This window comes from Ammospiza caudacuta, chromosome 10, assembly GCF_027887145.1.
Source record: "Ammospiza caudacuta isolate bAmmCau1 chromosome 10, bAmmCau1.pri, whole genome shotgun sequence".
Classification (NCBI taxonomy): domain Eukaryota; kingdom Metazoa; phylum Chordata; class Aves; order Passeriformes; family Passerellidae; genus Ammospiza; species Ammospiza caudacuta.
Window position 1 is genome coordinate 9572830 of NC_080602.1, and position 20404 is coordinate 9593233.

Consider the following 20404-nt stretch of genomic DNA (forward strand, 5'->3'; position numbering starts at 1 on the left):
CTCTCAGTGCTCCCGCAAGCTCGTCTCTTTTCCTCAGTCCTGGCAGATCCAAACCACCTGGACTAAAAACCACATGGCAAAGAGTGTCTGGGGCCCTGACAACCGGGCAAGGTCCCTTAGGAGTGCTCTCATCCCAGTTCTGTTGGGAGGGCAGCCTACAGCAGAAAGTTGGACAGGCCACCACCGATGCCAGCGATGGGTGGCAGCAGTTTCTCACCTCCTCCCTCTCATCCACACCCCATGCCTTATCTCTGGTCCTTTTGCACCTCCCTGCTTACTTCCCTGTTTGGCTGACTCTCCTGGATGGCTGCAGTGTTATCTCAACCATGCCCGTTCCAGCAGCTGAGGTCATTGTAATTCTGTTGACTTCCACATTCTAGAAACATCTGCCAAGAAGCCAAATCACAGCCCTGCTGCCTCCTCCAGGGCACCAAGGAGCCCACACGTGGGCTGTGCCTCCTGCCAGGCCAGGAGCTGGGATAAAGCCTTGGTGACACAGCCTCAGGGGTCCCACTCTGCCTGCCATGCAAATCTCCGAGCAGGAATCTCCTGGTCATTGTCTGTGCCTCTGGGGGTTCTCTGTCCCCACCAGCCATGGACAGCATGTCCTACCAGAGCGTGCCCCACTGTCTCCTGTGGGTCCCACCACACTGTCCTGCTCAACAGAGACTAACCAGGAGCTGGGCTTATCCCTTCACCAGGGACACAGCTCATGGCATGGTGCCACTGTGGAGGAAGGCACAAGAGACCAGGCACAGGGCAGCACCAGGACTTCTTCCCATTCACAAGCTGATGACCTGGGATTCAGAGGTTGCAGTGATCCCACCTCTACAGCTCAGCTACACCTGTCCTGCAGGGGCCTGCTGGTTGGATTTGTGTCCTTGGTGCAGTCAAGAGGATGATGATGTTGTCAAACTCCTCAGGTATGGGAGGAGAACCACATATCTGCTTCCAGTGTCGCTGCACCTGCTTCGTTCCAGCATAAGGACACAGATGGGGACAGGGATGGACACAGATGAACAAAAGCAGCATCCCTGCAGCCCCATTAGAGGCATGGACTGGGATTCCCATGGACTGGGATCTTGGCACGTGGTCAGAAGAGGGAGAAAGCTGGGGCTGGAGCAGGACAGTAGCATGTGGACACTCAGGTCATTCAGCATCTCCTGGCCAGCCAGTTTGACATGGGAGAGCATCTCCCACTGCAAAGGATCCCAGCATTGCTGAGGGACAACTGGTGCACACCAGCAAACTGCTGAGGACAGGACGAGGTGGGCACAGGCAAAGGGAGAACACAAAAAACCATTCTGTCTTCCTCCACCACTCTGAGCTCTTTTGGGCTGGTTGTGAGCAAGATGAGCTCAGAGTGGCAGGAGCAATTACTTCACAGAGTAATCAAGGCACACGGGGAATTTCTGCAGTTTGCCCCAAGCCTCAGGAAGACCACTCTAGATGTAGGATTTTCCAGCTGCAGCAGATACACCAGGATGGATGGGGTGCAGGGACATGGCCAGCAGGGTTGTAGGAGTCCCCTGCCATTCCCTGTACCCCCTCCCATGTGTGTGTATGACACTCGATGAGCTCATCCCGTGTGAAGGAGCTGATGTTTCTATGACCAGCTCCAGTTCTTCAGAAGGAATGAGTCATACTGCGATAACTCTGAAATATTTTATGTCAGGAATTCTTTTTGATCCCAGGTGTTTGGAATTCTTTGCATATCTGTGAAAATGAAAGAACCTTTAGTACTGGGGGCAGGGAAGCAGCAGCAGTGGTGAGAGCAGAGCCATTAGGTATCAATATGTGCTCAAGCAGGAGAAACAAGGAGTCCAGCACAGATTGATACCTGTAGATGTTTCAGGGGCATAAAATCCTTAGTCTCTCTCTTTTCTCCCATCCCTCTATGCCCAGTCGTCATTAATCCTGTGGTTGGGAAAAACTTTACTCCCTGAGAAATACGCAGGGGAGCGAGAGGTGAGGTTACAGCTCAGGGAATGGAGTTACCCTCGGATACAGAGGGCTGGAATGAGGGGAAGGGCCAGGATCAGGGTAGAGCAGGGAGCTGGCCCGAGGGCAGAGGATAAAGGCGTGGGGGTGAACGCCGCGGTGGGGTCAGACACGGAGCGAGACTCGGGGCTGAGGCCAGGGAGTGGCTGAGGGCCGTGAGAGTTCCGGGGCTCGGCCCGGGGCCCTTCACCATCGCCCCGGCCCCGCACGGGGAGCACGGGACGGAGCTCCGGAGCTGCGACCGGGAAATGCCCGCGGGGAGCGGAGCGGGAGCGCCCAGAGCAGACCTGGTGTGACAGGGGACACCCCGAGACAGACCCGCGTGTGACACGGGACACCCAGAGCTGGCCCCGCTTTGCCCCTCCCGCCTCACCCACGCTCAGGCCCAGCCCGCCTCACGTCAGCGCCCTCACACACAACTGCCGCCGCGCCCAGCCGCTCGCACAGAGCCCCGGTAGCGCGCCGTGATCGTATAGTGGTTAGTACTCTGCGTTGTGGCCGCAGCAACCTCGGTTCGAATCCGAGTCACGGCATCGCCCGGCGGTACCACGGCATACGGGCTCTGAATTTTTGACATTTTCGTGCTCTGCCGCCTCGCGCTCTGGTTTTTTGTCACGTCGCGCCAATATTTCACTTTTCTTTCTTGTTTTCTGTCGGTTGCCGGCGGGGCTGCGGGGCTGAGCTGGGCTCGGCGCGGGGGGGTTCCGTGGGCGCCGGGGAGGGAAGGAGCGGAGGGACTGAAAACAAGAAAATAACATAAGATGAAAAAAAAGAACATAAAGGTAGAAATAATAAATTAAATAATAAAATTAAATTTTAAAATACACGAAAATAAGATGAGAGGAGAGGATGAGGTACAAAGTAAGAGTAAAATTGAACTAAAAATCGAATTTTAAAAATAAGTTGAAACAAAATATGTATTTTAAAATTAATAAAATTATACTAATATATTAAGTAAAATACAAGTAACTATAATAAAATAACTACATACTTAAATTTAAAATAATATAAAATGAAATATTAAAATAAAATATAATAGAAAAAACCAAAAGAAATATAACAATTGATAACATAAAGGTAAATAAAGAAATAAAAATTCAAAATAGAATAGAGGAAAATGAAATAAAATATTATTAAGTATAAGAATAAAACAGTAAAAATTAAATACGAAAATGAAAATTAAGTTACGTTAAACAGATAAAATGAAATAGAATTAAATGAAAAAAATAAACTAAAGAAAAATGTTAAAATAAATTAAAAATAATAAAATTAAGCTCAAAATAATAAGAGAGAATAACAAATTTAAATTATGAAATAAAACCAAAACGTCGTTTGAGGGGGGAAGAAGTCAAAAACGAGAGCCCGTATGCCGTGGTACCGCCGGGCGATGCCGTGACTCGGATTCGAACCGAGGTTGCTGCGGCCACAACGCAGAGTACTAACCACTATACGATCACGGCGCGCTACCGGGGCTCTGAGCGGGCGGCTGGGCGCGGCGGCGGTTGTGTGTGAGGGCGCTGACGTGAGGCGGGCTGGGCCTGAGCGTGGGTGAGGCGGGAGCGGTGCAGTGGGGCCGACTCTGGGTGTGCCCTGCCACAGAGGGGCTGGCCCTGGGTGAACAGTGTCACAGCGGGGCTGCCTCTGGTGTGCTGTGAGTGTCACACGCCAGGCTGGCTCTAGGTGAGCCGTGCCACACGCGGGGCTGGCTCTGGATATCCCGTGTCACACCGGGGCTGCCTCTGGGTGACCCGTGAGTGCCACACGCGGGGCTGGGGGGCCTCGCCGAGGCGCGGTGATGCAGCTTAGCCCAGCGTGGCAGCCGCCGCTTTCACGGTGTCGCCCTTTGTGACCCCCACGCTGCCCGGCGCCATCGCGCCCTCGCTCCGCAGCCCCGGGCAGCTCTAGCGGATTGGATCGGCCGAATCCTCTGGGAGAAGGCGCGGGGCTGGCACGGAGAGCGGTTTGTTTACGGGCGGCGTGTGGCACGTGGTGGCCTGAGCGCCCCGTGCTATCGCTAACCATCACCAATGCCTGAACTGATTCCTGCCAGCCCCGGTTTGGCACCCTCGGAGCCACATCACCGCTCCCTGTGCAAACAAAGCGCGGGAGGTACCAGCAGAGTGCACAAACCTGGGCATTGGATTCCCATCATCTGCGTGAAAAGGGCGTTTCGGACACACAGTGCAAGGGGATGTGTTTGCTGGCTTCCACCCCGTCCCTCTCGGGTACCAGGGCACATGGCTTCATGCCACTGAAGCCTTGGAGGCCACGTGTGGCGGGCTCTGTTTTCCTTTGGGAAACATTTCCCGGGGTGGGGTAAAAGTTAGATTTCTACTTTCAATATCGCTCCTGCAGGCTCGTTTTGCCAAGGGGGAAAGTCCCGCGGCTGCCCCTCCTTTGGATGGCACGGTGCCCTGCCCGGCCACTCCGCTGGGCTTCCCTGCCCGCCCTTCCCGGCAGCCGGGCGTGAGCGCCGGGAGGAGCGGCGGCCCCAGCCCAGCCCAGCTCTTTGGACCGAGCTGTTAATGGGTAACCGGACACGGGCCCGGGAGCTGCGGGGCCGGCGGGCTGAGGGTGAGTGCCGGGGGACGGCGGTGCCAGGGCGGGGGAGCCGTGAGGACTCGAGGCCACCGGGGGATGAGGGACCCGGGGGATGAGGGACACGGGGCAGGGGGTGCCGCGGGCACGCTGCTCCGGAGGCTGCGGGGGACACAAGGAGGAGCAGGAGTGAGCAGGGACACAGGTATGCAGGGGGCACTGGGGACACCCTGCACTCCGCTCCTTCCTTCATTATCTGCCTGTCCCTGTGGTCCAGCTCCTGACGGGACAGCAGCCAATGAGACTGCACCAAAACAAGAGAATTTGGAGCTGCAGTGTGGGGGACAAGGAAGTGGCATCAGCCCTGGCAGGCACTGAGCCTAAAATGGGGACACTGCCAGGGACCTGGGGTGGTCCTGGAACTCCGTGAGATCCTGGAGGGGTCACTGAGCCCAGATGGGCACTGGGGAGTGTCCTTGCAGTGGTGATGGACTTGGGGAGTCCTCCTGATCTGTGCCAGGGTCCTGGAGAGACATCCCTGAGCACCAGCGATGTTGGAGGCCCTGGGTTCCCACCATGGCCCTGAGTCCTGCCCTGCTGCTGAGGAGCCACAGGGACACACTGGGGCCAGGACACTCCTGTGGTTCCCCGTGGTGGCTCTGCCAGCCTGTGGAGCCCGGGCCACTCCACCTTCAGCTGCCATGAGGTCCCATGAGGATGTTCTCCATAACTCTCCACCTTCACCTGTTGCATTTGGGGCTGAGCCCCTTCAATGGACACTGAGAGAAACTGGTGATGACCCTGTGATCTCCTCCTTCTTCACACAGAGCTCTACAATTCTCCTCAAAGCAAAGACAACATCTTACTGCCTCTGTCCTCACACAGAAGTGCTTCTACAGTCGATCACTGCCTTGCCTGCGACTCTCTGCTCTTCCCTCAGCCTTCTCCAGGTAGGGGAATTGGGTGGGTGTCCAAATGGGATGCTCCAAGGGTTCCTGCCCTGGCATAACACTGGTTCTTCTGGGTTTGCTGGACCAGTTCTCCCAGTATGATTCTCTTTTAGGACCAATCCCTATGCAAACTACCAGCCATTCCTACAGCTTGTTCCTTCACTATGTTAATTATCAGCATGAAAGGATCTTCTTCCTCATCTTACTTGGTTGTACCAAGACCTTTTGAGGATGAAGGATACTTTTTGAAAAATCCCTCTTGCAAAGGTGTTGCGTTGTGATTTCAGGGTTTACCTCAGAAACCCGGTCCCTCCCCTGATAATTTCCTCCCAGGTGTGTCAGTCACCTCTCCTTTCCCTGGAGCGCTGTCTGTCAGTCCTGGCATTCCAGAAGGGCTTTGAGTGATTGGCAGATTCAAAGGATGCTCTCTACCCCCGGGGGGACATTGGGCCATCCAGGTGTCCTTTGTCCCTTGAGACCTCCCCTCCTGTGCCTGGTTGGTGGCTCCCTACCCCTTCCCTCCCCTCTCCCCGGGGTTAAAAGAGCCAGCAGCCACGAGGTCTGAGAGTTCTGTTGCTGCATTCAGAGGCCTGCGGGCCAGAATAAAGCTCTGGATCAAAACTCTCCATCAGAACCGACTCCTCTCCTTCACCATCACCATAAAGCTTCTCTGCCAGGGGCTCCATCCTGCCACCACCAGAGCTCTGCAGGCCTGGACCTGCCTCCATGTGCCCAGCTGCAGCATCCAGCCAGCCAAAAGTGTCTCTGGGGTGAAACACCACAGTGTCGCTATTTGGTTCAGCACCAAGGGCCAGACAAGCTCAGGCACGTCCTGTCCAGCTATACTGGTATGATTCCAATACAAAGAGGCTCACAGAGGCTGGTGGGCACTGTCACCAGCTTGGAGGGGGAGTACCAGCACTCCCTGCTGCATACAGTCCTCTCCTGTAATTCCTTGGAAGCACAGCAAAGACCTCTCCAGAGTTACAGGAGAACAGGAATTCAGCCCACCAGCACCATGGCCTGAGGACCCCACAGCATGGTCCCTTGATGTGCTGGGGCAGGACCTGCTCTGAACACTGACTGCAAGGGGTGTTCTCCTCTCAGGGCCCCAAAACTGAAAAGCAGAGTGGGACATTTGAGTTTCCCAGAGGTGATCCCATTCTGCTCTCCCCAGCCAGCATCGGACCCTCCCGGGGTTGCCCATATGCACTGAAGCAAAGGAGCTTCTGGAGATGGAAGGAAACCAGATAACCCTGGACAGCCTTGACAAGGGCACAGATAACCCAGCTTTCAGCTTGGAGGTAAGTTTCCCTTCCTTTCCCTTCCCTTCCCTTCCCTTCCCTTCCCTTCCCTTCCCTTCCCTTCCCTTCCCTTCCCTTCCCTTCCCTTCCCTTCCCTTCCCTTCCCTTCCCTTCCCTTCCCTTCCCTTCCCTTCCCTTCCCTTCCCTTCCCTTCCCTTCCCTTCCCTTCCCTTCCCTTCCCTTCCCTTCCCAGTGCTCAGTTAATGGTGTTTTCCAGGGAGAGAACAGACACTATGAGGAATGTGGTGGTCCACACAGTGAGAACCAAGAGGAGAGAAGAGAAGGGAGATTCTCCTCCTACTGCAGGTGGGATGATCTGCACAGATGTGTCAGCTCTGCCAGAGTACAAACCTGGTTTGGCAGCAGAGTAGGGTGGTATCGAGGTGGGGACTGTGTCTGATGGCTCCGTGTGGCCCTGTAGGGTGCCACTGGCAGGTCTCTGTCCCCATAGCAGGTGATGGTGAGCGTGCTGGGGTTCCCACCTGTACCACCTCCTGCTGCTGGCAGTGCCCAGTGGGAGCCACGCTCATGGCCTAGCTCTGGTGGGTTGGTGCACTTGGCGTGGTTTGGCTTGGGATGATGTTCCTGTCCATTTTCTGCATCTCTCCTGTCTCTGCACGTGACTCTCCCCAGGAAGGCCCTGCAGCCAGCATCCAAGGCACAGCATTTCTGCAAGGCTCATGCCAAGGTGGTGAGAAGAGTTCTCCTGGGGCTCCTTGCAGTAGGTGAGGACTGAGACTCCACGTCCCCACCCCTTTGGCTGTCTGTGCCTCCAGACTCCACTGACTAAACCCTGTCCAGTGTGTGGAGTTTGTATCCACCTCCAGCAGCCTCACTGCCCCCTCCTCACCCCACCACTGCTGCCCAGTTCTATCTTCATTCACCTCCCTGTCCCCCTGCCCTTTCTCCACCTGCCCAAAGGGTTTGCTGTGCCCCTGCTGCTCCCTGCTGCGGTGGTGCCCTTAAGCTCTCCTCACACAAAGATGGGATCCTCAAGGGTGGCCAGGGAAGGACATTGGGAGGAAATTAACCTCGTGGTTGGCCCCAGTGAGTTATGGACCCATGATGCTACAGCCCTGATGTTTCTGACTCCCAATGTGCCTTCTCCAGCCTACCTGTGCTACTTCATTGCGGCCTGCTACCTCAACTTCCAGCGAGCCCTCGCCTTGGTGGTGATAACTGCTGTGGTTGTCTTCTTCATCTGCTGGGAGCTCTTCCAGAAGCACTTTGGGGCAAAGGTTCTGTTGCTCCTCCGCCCCGTTGGGAAGTGCTTCCAAAAGGCCTGGCCATGGCTGAAATGGTGAGTCAGGAGAAGGAAGGGTCAGATCCCTCCCAGCACCTGGGTTCCCTCCCATGGCTCTGCATGTGCCAGGCTGGCACCGGGCAAATGGTGAGCATGGCCCAGCCTGGGGACCCCTTAAAAGCATTGCAGAGATGTCTGTGTGCTCTGCCTCAGTAGTGATGGCTGTTCACAGCCTCACTTGTGCCTGAGCCCCAGGTTTCTGCACATACATGGACCTTACAGTGGCAATCCCATCACAGTGGGCTCCTGCCCTTCATGAGCTTCCCTCCCTGTGGGGACATCGTCTTGCTGACAGTCTGGGGTTTCCTCTGCAGGCTCCTGTGGGTGGCCCTCCTGGCAGGCCTGATTGTGTGGCTGGTTTTGGACACTGGCAGAAACCCAGAGCAGCTCATCTCATTAGCTGGCTTCTCCGTTTTGGTGCTGTTCCTGTTTGCCTGCTCCAAGCACCACGGTGCGGTACGTGTTCCAGGTGTGACTGACCATCAGGTCCCTTGCAGGAGGTGATACCCAGCTCTGGAGAAGCTCTTTGTTCCCCCTGGTATCCCCTTCTCTGGAGGAAGCAGAAGCCCAGCAGAGCTGGGCAGAGCTGGGTGCAGCCTGAGGAGCTGAACTGGTTGGCTGGATAGACCCCAAAGCCACCTCGCTGCTCTTTGTCCCATTGCTCTCCTTCCCACTTCCCAACCCAGGGCTCGCCTGCATGCCTCTGTCCTGTTTTCTCATGTGGGTGAGACCCAGAAACCCAGCACCAGACCCACACCTGGGCTTCAGGTGCCTTGGGAGCCTTGGTCAGAAGGGATTGAAATCCTGGTGGCTTCCAGCCCAACCTGCTGCAATGCTTTGGGCAGTCTCTCCATCCTGCTCCTCCAAAGGGTTATTGAACAAACAGTTTCAATCTAGCAGCTCTGTGCTACCAATCATCATAAGGTCTTTGTGCTTGTATCCCTGGCAGGTTATGTTCCAGCCAGTTCCAGAGTCTCACCAACTCACTTCTGGCTCTGTCACCAACCCACATTTGTTGGTTTCTGTAACACTTTATTGGTCTCCCCTTGATCTTCACCCGGGGGCAGTGTGTGGTGTTTGTTGTGTGCTGGAAAGCAGAGGGGGAAGCCTGTAGGCCTTGAAAACATTTCATCTCCTGTTCTGCTTTTTGTCCCCAGGTGTCCTGGAGAGCCGTTATCTGGGGCCTTGGTTTGGAGTTCTTACTCGGACTCTTTGTCCTGCGAACGACTCCTGGCAACCAGGCTTTCCAGTGGCTGGGAGACCAGGTCCAGGTACTGCATCTGCTCATCCCATCCTGTGCTGTAGCCTCAGATTGACAGGAAAAGCAGAGTGTGCCACGGGGGAGGGGACACGGCAGGGATTGCATGCTCGGGACTGGAGGGCAGCCAACTCTTCCCTGGTTTTCTGCAGCAGCCCAGAGCCCTCTGTGTGCTCCCCTTTCCAGGCTGTAGCAGGGCCCTGTGGCTTTGGGACAGCCCACCAGGATCCCCATCTTAGGTCTCAGAGGGGCATTCTCTGGGGTGCAGTGAAGTGAGCTATGGGACTGAGGGCACAGGGCCCTCATTAGGCAGAATGAGATATCAGGGAGGAACCTGATGGAGATCTCTGTCCTACAGTGTAACTTCTTCCCTTGCAGTACTTCCTGGGCTACACCACAGCTGGCTCCAGCTTTGTCTTTGGGAACACACTCATTAAAGATATCTTTGCCTTCCAGGTCAGTCAAGGAATGGGGAATGGGGCATGGGGAGGTTTTCTTCTGGTCTGTCTCTTTGCTGGGTCCTGGAGAGCACAGAGCTAAATGCAGCCAGATCTGCTGTGGTAGAGCTCAACCATCTCAGAGATGGATCTCCCTCAGCTGTGTATCCACCTGTGGGCTTCCTCAGTGCCACAGAGGACTTGCACTGGTCCCTGTCCCTCCTGCCAGCCTGGCTGGGTGTTGTGGCACCCCAGCAGTGTGGGCTGGCTGTGCAGTACCACACCATGCCCAGCCTGGTGCCCATGGGTGCTGGGATGTGTGGCTCAGCTCTCCTTTAACCCTGTGCCTTGCCTGCAGAGCCTGCCCATCATTGTTTTCTTCAGCTGTGTGATGTCCATCCTCTACTACCTCGGTGTCATGCAGTGGGTTATTCTCAAGGTAGGGCCTCACTCCTTATCTGGGATGGCAGTGGGAAGGAGAAGAACCTGCTGGGCTCTCTGTCTACTATGGTCAGCTGAGAGATGTCCCAGAAAAATTGTCATGGTACTAATTTGGGGTGATTTGTCCTGCTTAAAAGGATAGACACAGCTCCTGTCTTTCTAGCATGTCCTTCTCAGAAAGCTTAAAAACTGAACCCTAGAGCTGATGTTTCCTCCTGGTCTGGAGGTGCTTCCCAGGATTACCTCCATGCAGGGGCCAAACAGTGCCTGGCTTGTGGGTATGGTGGCAGGGTGCCTGCAGCTCTGTCAACACAGTGGCCTTGTCTTTCCCCAGATCTCCTGGGTGCTTCAAATCTCAATGGGCACCACTGCCACCGAGACTCTCAGCGTGGCAGGGAACATTTTTGTGGGACAGGTAAGATCCTGGTCTGGCAGCAGATCCAGCTACTCAGTGCTTGCAGCTGAGCCTGCTCTGGAGAAAGGGTCTTCTCCCTCCCCCTGTGAGACCCGTGGCCCTGTATGGCCCCATCCTGAGGCCAGCAGAGTTTTCTCCTCCTCCACAGACCGAAGCACCGCTGCTCATCCGCCCATACCTCGCAGACATGACCCTGTCAGAAATCCATGCTGTGATGACTGGTGGCTTCTCCACCATTGCAGGCAGCGTGATGGGTGCCTACATATCCTTTGGGGTGAGTAGCTGGATCCACATGCTCCCTGCCACAGGCTACTGACATGCAAGAACTGCCCTGGGCTTGAGGAAGACCCCCAGCAGGTGCCTCATGTCCCTTTCCCCACGCAGGATGAGAGCAGGGTGTCCAGACCCACCTTGTCCCAAAGACACCTGATCCAGCCCCACCTTTGCTGGCCTGGCCAGAGCCCTGGAGCCCTGCCAGGCAGTGCTATGGGACCCTTACCCTGTGTCCCTGCAGAGTGAGCAGAGCAAATCCCACAGAACCATGGGATAATATAGTCCAGAAAGACCCTCTGGTGGGGGGTCTCTAACCCACCCTCCTGCCAACTGAGGTTATGGCAACTGAGGGGATGCCCAGGACCTTGTCCAGGTTGGTGGTGAACATCCTATGGATGGAAATTCCCCCAACCTCTCTGATTTCCCCCACAGGCGCCTCAGACACAAGAAACAATTTTTCCGTATATTCAAATGAAACAGTGTCTGTGATTCTCACCTTTTCACTGACTATCACTGAGCAGTCTCCCCTCCAACCCCATTTTAAACAGAAACAGCAATACCCAGCTCCCTCCTCTTCTCAGGGAGGAATCCCTGCTCCTCCAGCATTGCCTGGGCACCAAGCCTCCAGGGACGCCCTCTCCAGTTCATCAGTGCTCCGAACAAACCTTTCCCTTAACCTGCTGCCTGAGCTCCTGCTATTTAAATGTTAATTAGTGTCCTTAAATGGGGAACCAAAGGTGGAAGGTCAGAGAAATGAGACGTTGCCAGGGGAGGGGTGAGGCTGGGAGCTTGGCCCTTATTTAGCAGGTAGAAGGTAACAGTGTTATTCAACATATTGCTCTGATACCAATAAAAAGGGACAAGGAAGGGACAAGAACCATTATGATTAAGTCAAACAGCAGGAGCGATTAACATCACCAAGGCTACAATCTCTGCAGTTCCAGCAATTGCCTCCATGCAGGCAAGCTGCCCCGTGTGCACGGCTGCTTAGATGGGAAAACAGCCAATTTTTCCACCTTCAGCAAGTGGAGAGCCCTGAACTGCTCTGAGTGTCACTGGCTGATGCCAGGCACGTGCTGGAATGCCCTGGGGTGGCAGTTCATGGGGCGCAGCCCAGCACAGAGGTGCCTATGCCTCTGGTGTGCACGTTGCAGATTGATGCAGGATCACTGATTGCAGCTTCTGTGATGGCTGCGCCCTGTGCCCTCGGCATGGCCAAACTTGTCTATCCTGAAGTGGAGGAGTCCAAGTTCAAGGGCAAAGCAAGCGTCCGCATCTCCCGAGGGTGAGTGTGAGCAGAGGGGCAGTGCAGTGGGGCTGCACGTGGCCGGGCACTGCAGGGGAGCCGTGCTGGCACTGCGGGGTGTGCCCACATCCATGGAGTGAGCGCCGACCTGGCATGAGGGATGCCCAGCCAGATGAGTACATTGGGGTCTGTTTCCATGCAGGGAAGAGCAGAACATCTTGGAAGCTGCTAGCAATGGGGCTGCCAACTCAGTGGGGCTCGTGGCCAACATTGCGGCCAACCTCATCGCCTTCCTGGCCGTGCTGGAGTTCATCAACGCTGCCCTGCTCTGGTTCGGGGAGATGGTGGACATCGAGGGTCTTACCTTCCAGGTATCCCCAAGAGCCAGCAGATCCTGCATCCCCCACCCATCCCCACCTCAGTGGGCTGCTGAGACCCTTGCTGGGTTTTTGGCAAACACTGGCAGCAGATGTCCAATCCGGAGGCCGTGCAGGTCAGCTCTGAGTCGTTCCTTTCTGGGATGCTTTTCCCAGGTGATCTGCTCCTATGTCCTCATGCCTTTGGCCTTTCTCATGGGGGCAGACTGGGCAGACTCACCAATAGTGGCTGAGCTCCTGGGGATCAAGATCTTCCTGAACGAGTTTGTGGCATACCAGCAGCTGTCCACGTACAAGAAGAACCGTCTGATGGGCCTGGAGGAGTGGGACGGGAGCCGGAAGCAGTGGATATCTGTGAGGGCACCTGCCACCCTGCCAGGCACAGGGCAGGGATGGAGCCAGCTGGAATGGGGCATGGCACCTGCTCAGGCAGGGGGGTGGTGGGCAGGAGAGGATCATAGTACCATTTAGTTTGGAAAAGCCCTCTAAGATCATTGAACCAAGGATGATGGTGCTGGGAGTGGGAGGGCACCTGGATGTTTGCTAATGGCATGGTGTGGGAAGGAGTCAGTGATTCCCATTCATCCTGCTCCTTGATGGAAAGATCATGGTGCTACAGGGCCCCTTGTCCCCCCAGCCCAGCCTCTTCCAGGAAGAGCCTTCATGCTTGCTCCCAAAATAGCTGACAGAGAAGGGATTGGGGTGGGGGACTTTGCTCTATCATGTCTATCTGGGAGCTCCAGTGTGGTGCTCAGCTCTGGGTGCTCTGGGGCAGCTCTTGGGCAGACATGACTATCCCCTGCTGTTCTGCCCTCCAGGAGCGAGCTGAGAGCATCACCACCTTTGCCCTCTGCGGATTCGCCAACCTCAGCTCCATTGGCATCATGCTGGGAGGCCTGTGTGAGTGTGACTGACGTCCTGAGTGGCTGGGCACTCTGGGAGTGGGGTCCTGGGTGAGGGAGCAAGAGCTCAGCTGAGGCAGGAGGAATTTGCTGTCCTCAAGCCTCCATGTTTGGTCTCTGCCAGATGAAAAACCAGGATTTGCATGAAGCAACCAGGATGATTTTGCACTGTACCCATGGGCAAGCCTGGGTATCATCCAGCCCCAGGGGAAAGAGCAGAGAGACTCCTGTGCTGGGGGCGCTCAGGTGGATCACCCATAGGTGCTGGGTGGGCACAGATCTCTGCCAGGATGGACAGACAGCAGACTGGGTGCTGGCTGGGATCACCACATCCTCCAGACAGCAGGAGCTGGGGTGGGCAGGGCACTCAGGACTGAGGAGGGTATCATGATGTCCCCGTCTGTCCCCCATGCAGTGCAGAGCAGGAGCAAGGATCTGACTGACCCCCCTGTCTGTTCTGCCCCCACAGCTTCCATGGTGCCCGAGCGCAAGGGTGACTTTGCCTCCGTGGTGCTGCGGGCGCTGCTTACTGGCATGTGTGTCTCCATGCTCAATGCCTGCCTGGCAGGTAGGTCTCTGCCCACTGGCAGCAGGGCCAGGGAGACCCAGGGAGGGGCAGGCACAGGGCTGAAAACCCCATAAATGCAGCATTCAGGGATGGAGGTGGCTGGCCTGGCTCCCCATGGCTCTGCCTTCAAACCCTGCTCTCCCCTCATGGCTCTGCCAAGGGCAGCCCAAGCCCAACAGCTCTCCTGGGGCCCCTCATCCTTCTTTGGGCTGGAACATTTCAAGGACAACTTTTGGAGTGTGGCAAGGAGCTCCCTGAAGTCTTGGAGGGTGAGGTGGAACCTGCACAGTCCCAGGTACAGGATTTGCAAGCAAGTATAGTCAGTGTGTGGGACTTGTGAGCAGATATGGGGTACGGAGCTCACAGCTTGCTTGAGGTATGGAATTTGGATCCATGGTCCCTCTCAAGTCCCAACAGAAGACCTTGTCCCCCAGGTCTCCTCCATGTGCCAACAGAGGTGGGTGACTGCGCCATGTTCTTCAGCACCACCAACTTCAGCTCGACCAGCTACACCATGTACACCTGCTGTAAGCATCTCTTTGCCAGGTGGGTGTGAGGGGCCTCAGAGCCATCTGGTCCTGCCCAAGGACCCAGCTGCTGGGGCAGCAGCTTGTCCTGACCCTGTGTCTCTCCTTCCAGCTCAGTGCTCCAGAACGGGACTCTGTCCTTCACGGGATCCTGGGCTGACCAGTCACGCAGCGAGCAGTGGCTCAAGAAGTGCTGTGCACACTACAACCACACGTCCTGTGCATGGACATTCTAGAACTGGGGGAGCACAGGGCCTACAAGGCCTATCCCCAACAGCAGAAACAACCCCAACAGAAACCTGAGCGTCCGGTCTTCTCCACTCCAGTGCCGACAGACACCTGTGTGCACCCTGCAACCTGCACCCTTAGGTGCTGGCCCTGTGGACATGAGGGAGCAGCTCCCAAATAAATTATGGCAACCCTTGTGTGCTTGCCCTCAGACCCCTCTGGCCCCTGACTATGGCTGTTGCACACTGCACCCCTAGCCCACTGCAGACTGTCTGCTGCCAGCCTTGGGTTCTGGCCCCAGTCCCCCTCTTCTCCCCCACGGGACATGGATAGAACACAAAGTCAACCCACTGTACTTGGGTGCAGCTCTCCCAGAGGGACCACAGTGCCAGGGAACAGGCCAGTCCTTTTCACTTTATTGCACTCGAGAGCAGCCAGTCCAACGCAGCCGCGTTCCGTACATCGGTATCTTACAGCCGCCCAAGGACAAAGGACCTGGAGCCCAGAGCACACCACGCTCCCAGCCCGGCCCCTTCCCTCCACCAGGCTGCACTAAGCCACTGCTTGGGACCCCATCCTGCAGGGTGCAGGCACCCAGCACCCTCCTGCAACGCCCTGAGGAAGCGGATGCTCTGCAGGGTGAGCGAGCAGACAGCTCCTGTGCCTGTCCATCACTGCCTCGAGCCAGGGGCAGCAGGATTTGGAGTGGGTACTGCCAGCTGCTGCTGGAGTCCAGCCTGTGCCAAGCAGGGGTGATGCTGAGCACCAGATTGTGCTGTGGGGCTAGGGCATACAGGGTCTATGTATGGCAGGGGGCAAGGAGCAGCGATTCCTGTGGGATAGACACCCCCATATACCAAGGCAGAGCCTGGTATGGAGGGGAAGTCGCCCCTCTGCCCTGCTCCCTGGTATCCCATGTGAGGTAGAGCATCCTTACCATAGCACCAGCCACCATCCAGAGCAGCACAGCCACCCAGCAACGGGGTGGGAGACTTCCCTGGGAAGCAGGGGAGGGCAGGGGTGCAAAATCCCAGCCCTATGCAGCTGCTGGTACCAGTGGCAAACACCCTGCCCTGGAACCAGCCAACACCCCAGAGCCCCACACCATAGCAGAGGAGCCCTGCAGCAACTGCTGGAACCCTCTGCAGGAAAAAGGGTGTGCCAGGGCACTGGAGATTGCCTGGGCACTGGTGAGGGTCTCATCCTTGACAGTGGTGGCAAGGCTTGGCCCGGTCACTTTATGGGGTCACAGAGAGGGACATGAGGTGCTGGGAACCACGAGGGTGTCCAGGACTTCCAGTCTGCTGGGAAGCCAGGCAAGGACATTCTCCCTCAAGCCTACAGAGCTCCAGGGAGAAGCTCTGCCCCTGCCTTAAGGAAGGCCTATGGAAAGTTGAGAGAGGAAAGCGAGTCCGAGCGTGGAGAGGCCCTCGGCCCCACAGGCTCCAGCAGCAGCTCCTGGAGAGAGGCACTGGGGAGGTGGCCTGTGCCTCACAGCCCCCTGGCCCGGCCCAGCCACTCACAATTAGCACACACCACACAATGCAAGCGCTGCGGGCCGGGCAGGAGAAGGCCACTGCCAGGGTCTCCCTTCCCCACTGCTCACGTGCTGGGCCCAGGCTGGGGGCCAGAGCAGGAATCTCAGCTGCAGCAGCTCTGACTACTGTGGGCAGCCAGCTCTGTTGCTCTCTCCTGACCTGGGTTTGCAGGCTGTTGAGGCCTCCCCTGTTTCTGCAGCTCTCCGGGAGCTCTTGGGGCTCACAGAAGCCTTGCGGGCGCTCTGAGGACTTGTCAGCACCTTCTTCTGGAGCTGGGGGCTGGACTGGGCAGACTTCCTGCCCAGGCAGGGACTCTTGGAGCCCTTGGGCTTGGCTGGCTCCAGCATCTTCAGGCCCAGGATGCTGCAGTAGTGATTGCACTTGTGAGCGGCCGGGAACTGCTCCAGCAGGGAGGGAAAGCAGCTCTCCTTCAGCCCCTGGTACCTGCCAACACAGCTATCCTCAGCTCCTGCTCTGCACCAGGAGATGTCACCAGGGCAGGGAGGTGAGGATGGAGCCTGACCACGGTTACCCCATGGCAGAGCTGGGGACAGCCAGGGCCACCACCCTGCTCCAGAGCTGGAAGTCACTCACCCTTTCAGGTTGGTAGCGATCCGCACGTTGGTCAACTTCCAGCCCACTCCTGTAATTTAAGAGGACAACCAGTCTCTGTCCAGGGAAGGACAGCCACCAGTACCAAGGACAGGTAATTGCCCTGGGTAGAGGGTTCCATGGCATGGGGTGGGAGAGGGGCAGGAAGGCAAGCCTGGGGCTCTTTCTTTCCAGGCTGGAGGAGGGTGATGGGCCATGGGCGCCACACAGGAGATCCCCTTACCTTCCATGTCAGTCACGAGGATGTTTCCATTTGTCCACTGGTAAACCCAATGCTGGAAGGTGCAGCATTTGAGCACAATCTCCGAGGTGCCTCGTGCCACCAAGCTGCCATCTCTCTCAGTGACACAGTACTGCTCACAGGGCCTGCCAAGGTCCTCCTCCATTGTGGCATAAGGGATGTTGTTGGCCGGACGATAAATCAGGTACAGAGGAATTATCCTGTGTGGGAGTTCACAGACAATGTCAGCATGGTGAGCTCCCCTCCTCTGCAAGTGGAGATTCACACCACAGTCTGCAACCCTGGTTTTTCCCTTCCTCCCAGTATCCCTTCCATTTGTGGGAGTAGAGTGCACTGCCTTTGGGATGCCCCAACACCCACAGGGAAGCTTCCCACTGTCCCTACAATGCTGTGCCAGGGCATCAAGCCAGGGGAGGTGCAGCACATCACTTACTCGGGCACCGCTCCAAAATCAGGGACTGCTCGTGCCTCAGCAGCAAAGATCTTGCAGTACTCACGACTGGAGTTTTGGACTTTACATTCCTGGAAGTGCAAACAGAAGAGTCAAGAACCTGTTCCATCATGCACGACTGCCTCCCTGGGACCACTGCCAATTGTTTCCCTGTCCTGGTGGTCAAAGGGTGATGGGAAAGTCCTGGGCAACTCCACATTGCTCAGATGGAAGAGCTGAAGCTAAGAATGGCAAGGACATGTCCAGCCCCCTGGCTAGAGCACCCCAGAGCAATCCAAAAGTGGAAGGAAATAGCAAAGATGGGCACAGAGCTGGGGACTGTCTGGGGACCAACTCAGACACAGGTGGGGAGGGAGAAAGGTGGATGATGGCCCACAAGGATGCCCACCTGGATGGTGATATCATAATTCTTCTCGATGAGGCTGTTCTCATTCTTGGTCCCAAAGACGATGAAGTTGTGCACTTTGATGACACAGGTGTGGCCGGACTCGAAGACGGGCTCCAGGCCGTAGATGGCCCTGGCACGGCAGGCCTTGCGCAGGAAACCGGCGCCCACCTCCAGATCCTCGCTGACCACGCGCCCGAAGAGCTTATCCCCCCAATAGCCTGCATCAGCCAAACCCTTGGCAAACACCATGGGTGTCATCTCGATCTCCTCTCCAACTGGTGGGAGGAAGAGCTGGTGAGGAGGGGACAGCGTGGGCACGTCCTGCTTCATCCCCAGAGCTGCCTGCCCCACTCAGCAAGGGGCAGAGTCACAGCTCAGCACGTGGCCCTTACCTTCAATCTCTTCCCGCAGGATAAATCCTGACAACACTAGAGGAGACAGAAAGCAAAGAGGTGTCAAGGTCCTGCAGGATCCCACCTTGCCCCATGCACTTGCACAGCTAGGGATGGCAGGCAGGATGGTGGGAATCAATTGGCACGCAGAGGCAGAAGCACCTCACTCACAGAGGCGGTGTTACAGAATGTGCCAAGGCTCCCCCACTGCAGCCTGGCACCAAGCCTTCTCTGCAGTTGCCCACACCCAGGAAGCTGTGAGGGGTTTCTGAGGGCTCCTCACCTTCTGGGCTGAGTAGGAAATCTGTGGAGTCGGTGCCGTACTCGTTGCTGATCACACACCGATAGACCCCACAGTCCTTCTGGGATGCCTGCACAACAGCCAAAGCTGCCTGGCCCTCATCACCAGCACTGCAAAAGAAATGGAGCATGGCCACATCCCTGTGTGGTGTGGGGCCACACAGGAGCCCTGTGACAGGCACTGTGGGTGGGCAACATCCTGCCCTTGGGGGGACGGAAGAAGGCTACAAACAAAGCCATCCGAAGGGCAGCCCAGCTGCTCCCCCAGCATGTCACAGCACCACGAGTCCTGCCCTGTGGTTTGTACTAACAGAGATGCTTATCCTCCACACAAGCCCTGCAAAATCTGTCCAGGATTGAGCTACAGACTGATAAAGGTACTTGTCCCTGAGTGAGGCTGGGTCAGGGCTTCGCAGAGAGAAGAGGTGGGACCCTCATCCTGAGACCCACTCTGCTCTGGTTTGCTGGAAGGCAATAGCCACTCCTTCCCATCCCCCCCAGGTCAAATATCTGCCCCAGGAGACAATTTCTACCCCAGAATCACCTAACTTACCATCTACTATTATAAAGGGAGCTCAGGGGACACCAATGGCATCAGGCAAATCCTAACTGATGTGGATGATGCTCCTACACAAATCCTCTGGGTTTGGGAACAAGCTGCTCCTCCTCAGACCCAAAAGATACAACCAGTCACCCAGCTGTCTGAATATGCACTATCAGTATATGAACTATCCCTGTGCAAGGGCAGTGCCCAGGGATAGAGAGGGCACAGCCAGAACTGTTCTCTCCCAGCAGTGGTTGCATGGAAGACCCTCCCAGCTCTGCTGAGAGGCTGCCACCCTCACATGGATCCTTTGGGGTCCCAGTTTTGCAGTTCACATCCAGCTCTTGACTTTTGCGATGGGCATAACACCTTTTCTGCCCTCCACAAGGTTTGGGTACCCAAAGCAGACACTAGAGATGGAGCATCAATAAGATAAATTTGTCAGCAACTCCCCATCTGGGCAATCCTTCCCTGTGTGGACACTGATATGATGAAGTGCACAATGCACTGTGCCATGCACTGAGATTTCCATGCTGCCTTAGCAAGAGTGACACCTTCACTCAGAAGGGCAAGGAGCAGGATGTGACAGGTGACAATGTGGAACTGACAGGTTACCTCCTTTGGGCTTCAGCCACAGGGATCTCGTCCTTGTACCACGTCAGCTTGGAATCACTCAGTATATTGAAGAACTGGCACCAAAGTTTCAGGTTTCCTGATGCATCAGAAAATTGTTCTGCCCTGATCTTACGGACCACCTGTGGAGCTAAGGATGCAAAAAGATGGGTGGTGAGACACAGAGTGCTGGCTGCAGCTCTGGGGACAGCCAGCCTACACCCACACTGCTACTCAGGGTTTTGGGCATCACGTATAACTCTGCCTTCCCAGGGAAGGTCTCAGAGCTCCACTGGGATAAAGAGATGGGATACAAGTGGTACAAATTTGCTCAACGTTGCAGCACTGCAATACCCAGTGAGGCTTGGCCAGAGGAACGGCAGAAAACCACCATGGAGTATTGGAGGAAACATTCATTTACTGAAGTAGGGATTTATCATGGTTACCCTTTGCAAGAGTGCTGATTCCTGTGAAAGTATCACCTGGTTCCCTGATCCCCAGGATTATGCCTTTTTCAATTCAATGCCACAAGGAATCAAATTAGCACTGACCACAGAT

The 20404-nt window shown here is 56.1% G+C and overlaps 2 protein-coding genes and 2 non-coding genes across 5 annotated transcripts in view; 2 read left to right on the forward strand and 2 right to left on the reverse strand.

Annotated features, from left to right (window-relative positions):
• The first annotated feature begins 2462 nt into the window (after positions 1 to 2462).
• On the forward strand, positions 2463 to 2534 carry TRNAH-GUG (transfer RNA histidin (anticodon GUG)). Its single transcript has one exon. It is a non-coding gene; the product is annotated as a tRNA-His (tRNA).
• Positions 2535 to 3389: 855 nt separating this feature from the next.
• Positions 3390 to 3461, reverse strand: TRNAH-GUG (transfer RNA histidin (anticodon GUG)). The gene has a single exon. It is a non-coding gene; the product is annotated as a tRNA-His (tRNA).
• A 3263-nt stretch (positions 3462 to 6724) lies between these two features.
• On the forward strand, positions 6725 to 14776 carry LOC131561940 (sodium/nucleoside cotransporter 1-like). The gene is made up of 17 exons (XM_058811457.1): positions 6725 to 6793; positions 7011 to 7099; positions 7427 to 7518; positions 7904 to 8093; positions 8411 to 8552; positions 9254 to 9367; positions 9733 to 9810; positions 10150 to 10230; positions 10567 to 10647; positions 10796 to 10921; positions 12075 to 12205; positions 12369 to 12537; positions 12700 to 12897; positions 13362 to 13443; positions 13915 to 14013; positions 14448 to 14559; positions 14653 to 14776. Exons 1-17 carry the CDS (start codon positions 6725 to 6727, stop codon positions 14774 to 14776), a joined length of 1977 nt encoding a protein of 658 aa, XP_058667440.1.
• A 423-nt stretch (positions 14777 to 15199) lies between these two features.
• Positions 15200 to 20404, reverse strand: part of ALPK3 (alpha kinase 3) — a 32657-nt gene continuing 27452 nt past the window's right edge. For both annotated transcript variants that reach the window (XM_058811466.1, XM_058811468.1), the window contains 8 exons: positions 19850 to 19997; positions 18674 to 18801; positions 18391 to 18426; positions 17999 to 18273; positions 17593 to 17681; positions 17142 to 17359; positions 16901 to 16949; positions 15200 to 16750 (listed from right to left, as the gene is read on the reverse strand). In XM_058811466.1, the coding sequence (XP_058667449.1) occupies positions 16429 to 16750; positions 16901 to 16949; positions 17142 to 17359; positions 17593 to 17681; positions 17999 to 18273; positions 18391 to 18426; positions 18674 to 18801; positions 19850 to 19997 (1265 nt within the window). In that variant the 3' untranslated portion in view covers positions 15200 to 16428. The remainder of the gene's footprint in view (positions 16751 to 16900; positions 16950 to 17141; positions 17360 to 17592; positions 17682 to 17998; positions 18274 to 18390; positions 18427 to 18673; positions 18802 to 19849; positions 19998 to 20404) is intronic.

What these genes read in the sequence shown, in the direction of transcription:
- LOC131561940 (XM_058811457.1), top strand. Translation starts at nt 6,725, where the DNA reads ATGGAAGGAAACCAGATAACCCTGGACAGCCTTGACAAGGGCACAGAT. An exon ending in AGATTCTCCTCCTACTGCAG is followed by an intron (nt 7,100 to 7,426) that starts GTGGGATGATCT and finishes GACTCTCCCCAG; the next exon opens with GAAGGCCCTGCAGCCAGCAT. An exon ending in CATCATGCTGGGAGGCCTGT is followed by an intron (nt 13,444 to 13,914) that starts GTGAGTGTGACT and finishes CTGCCCCCACAG; the next exon opens with CTTCCATGGTGCCCGAGCGC.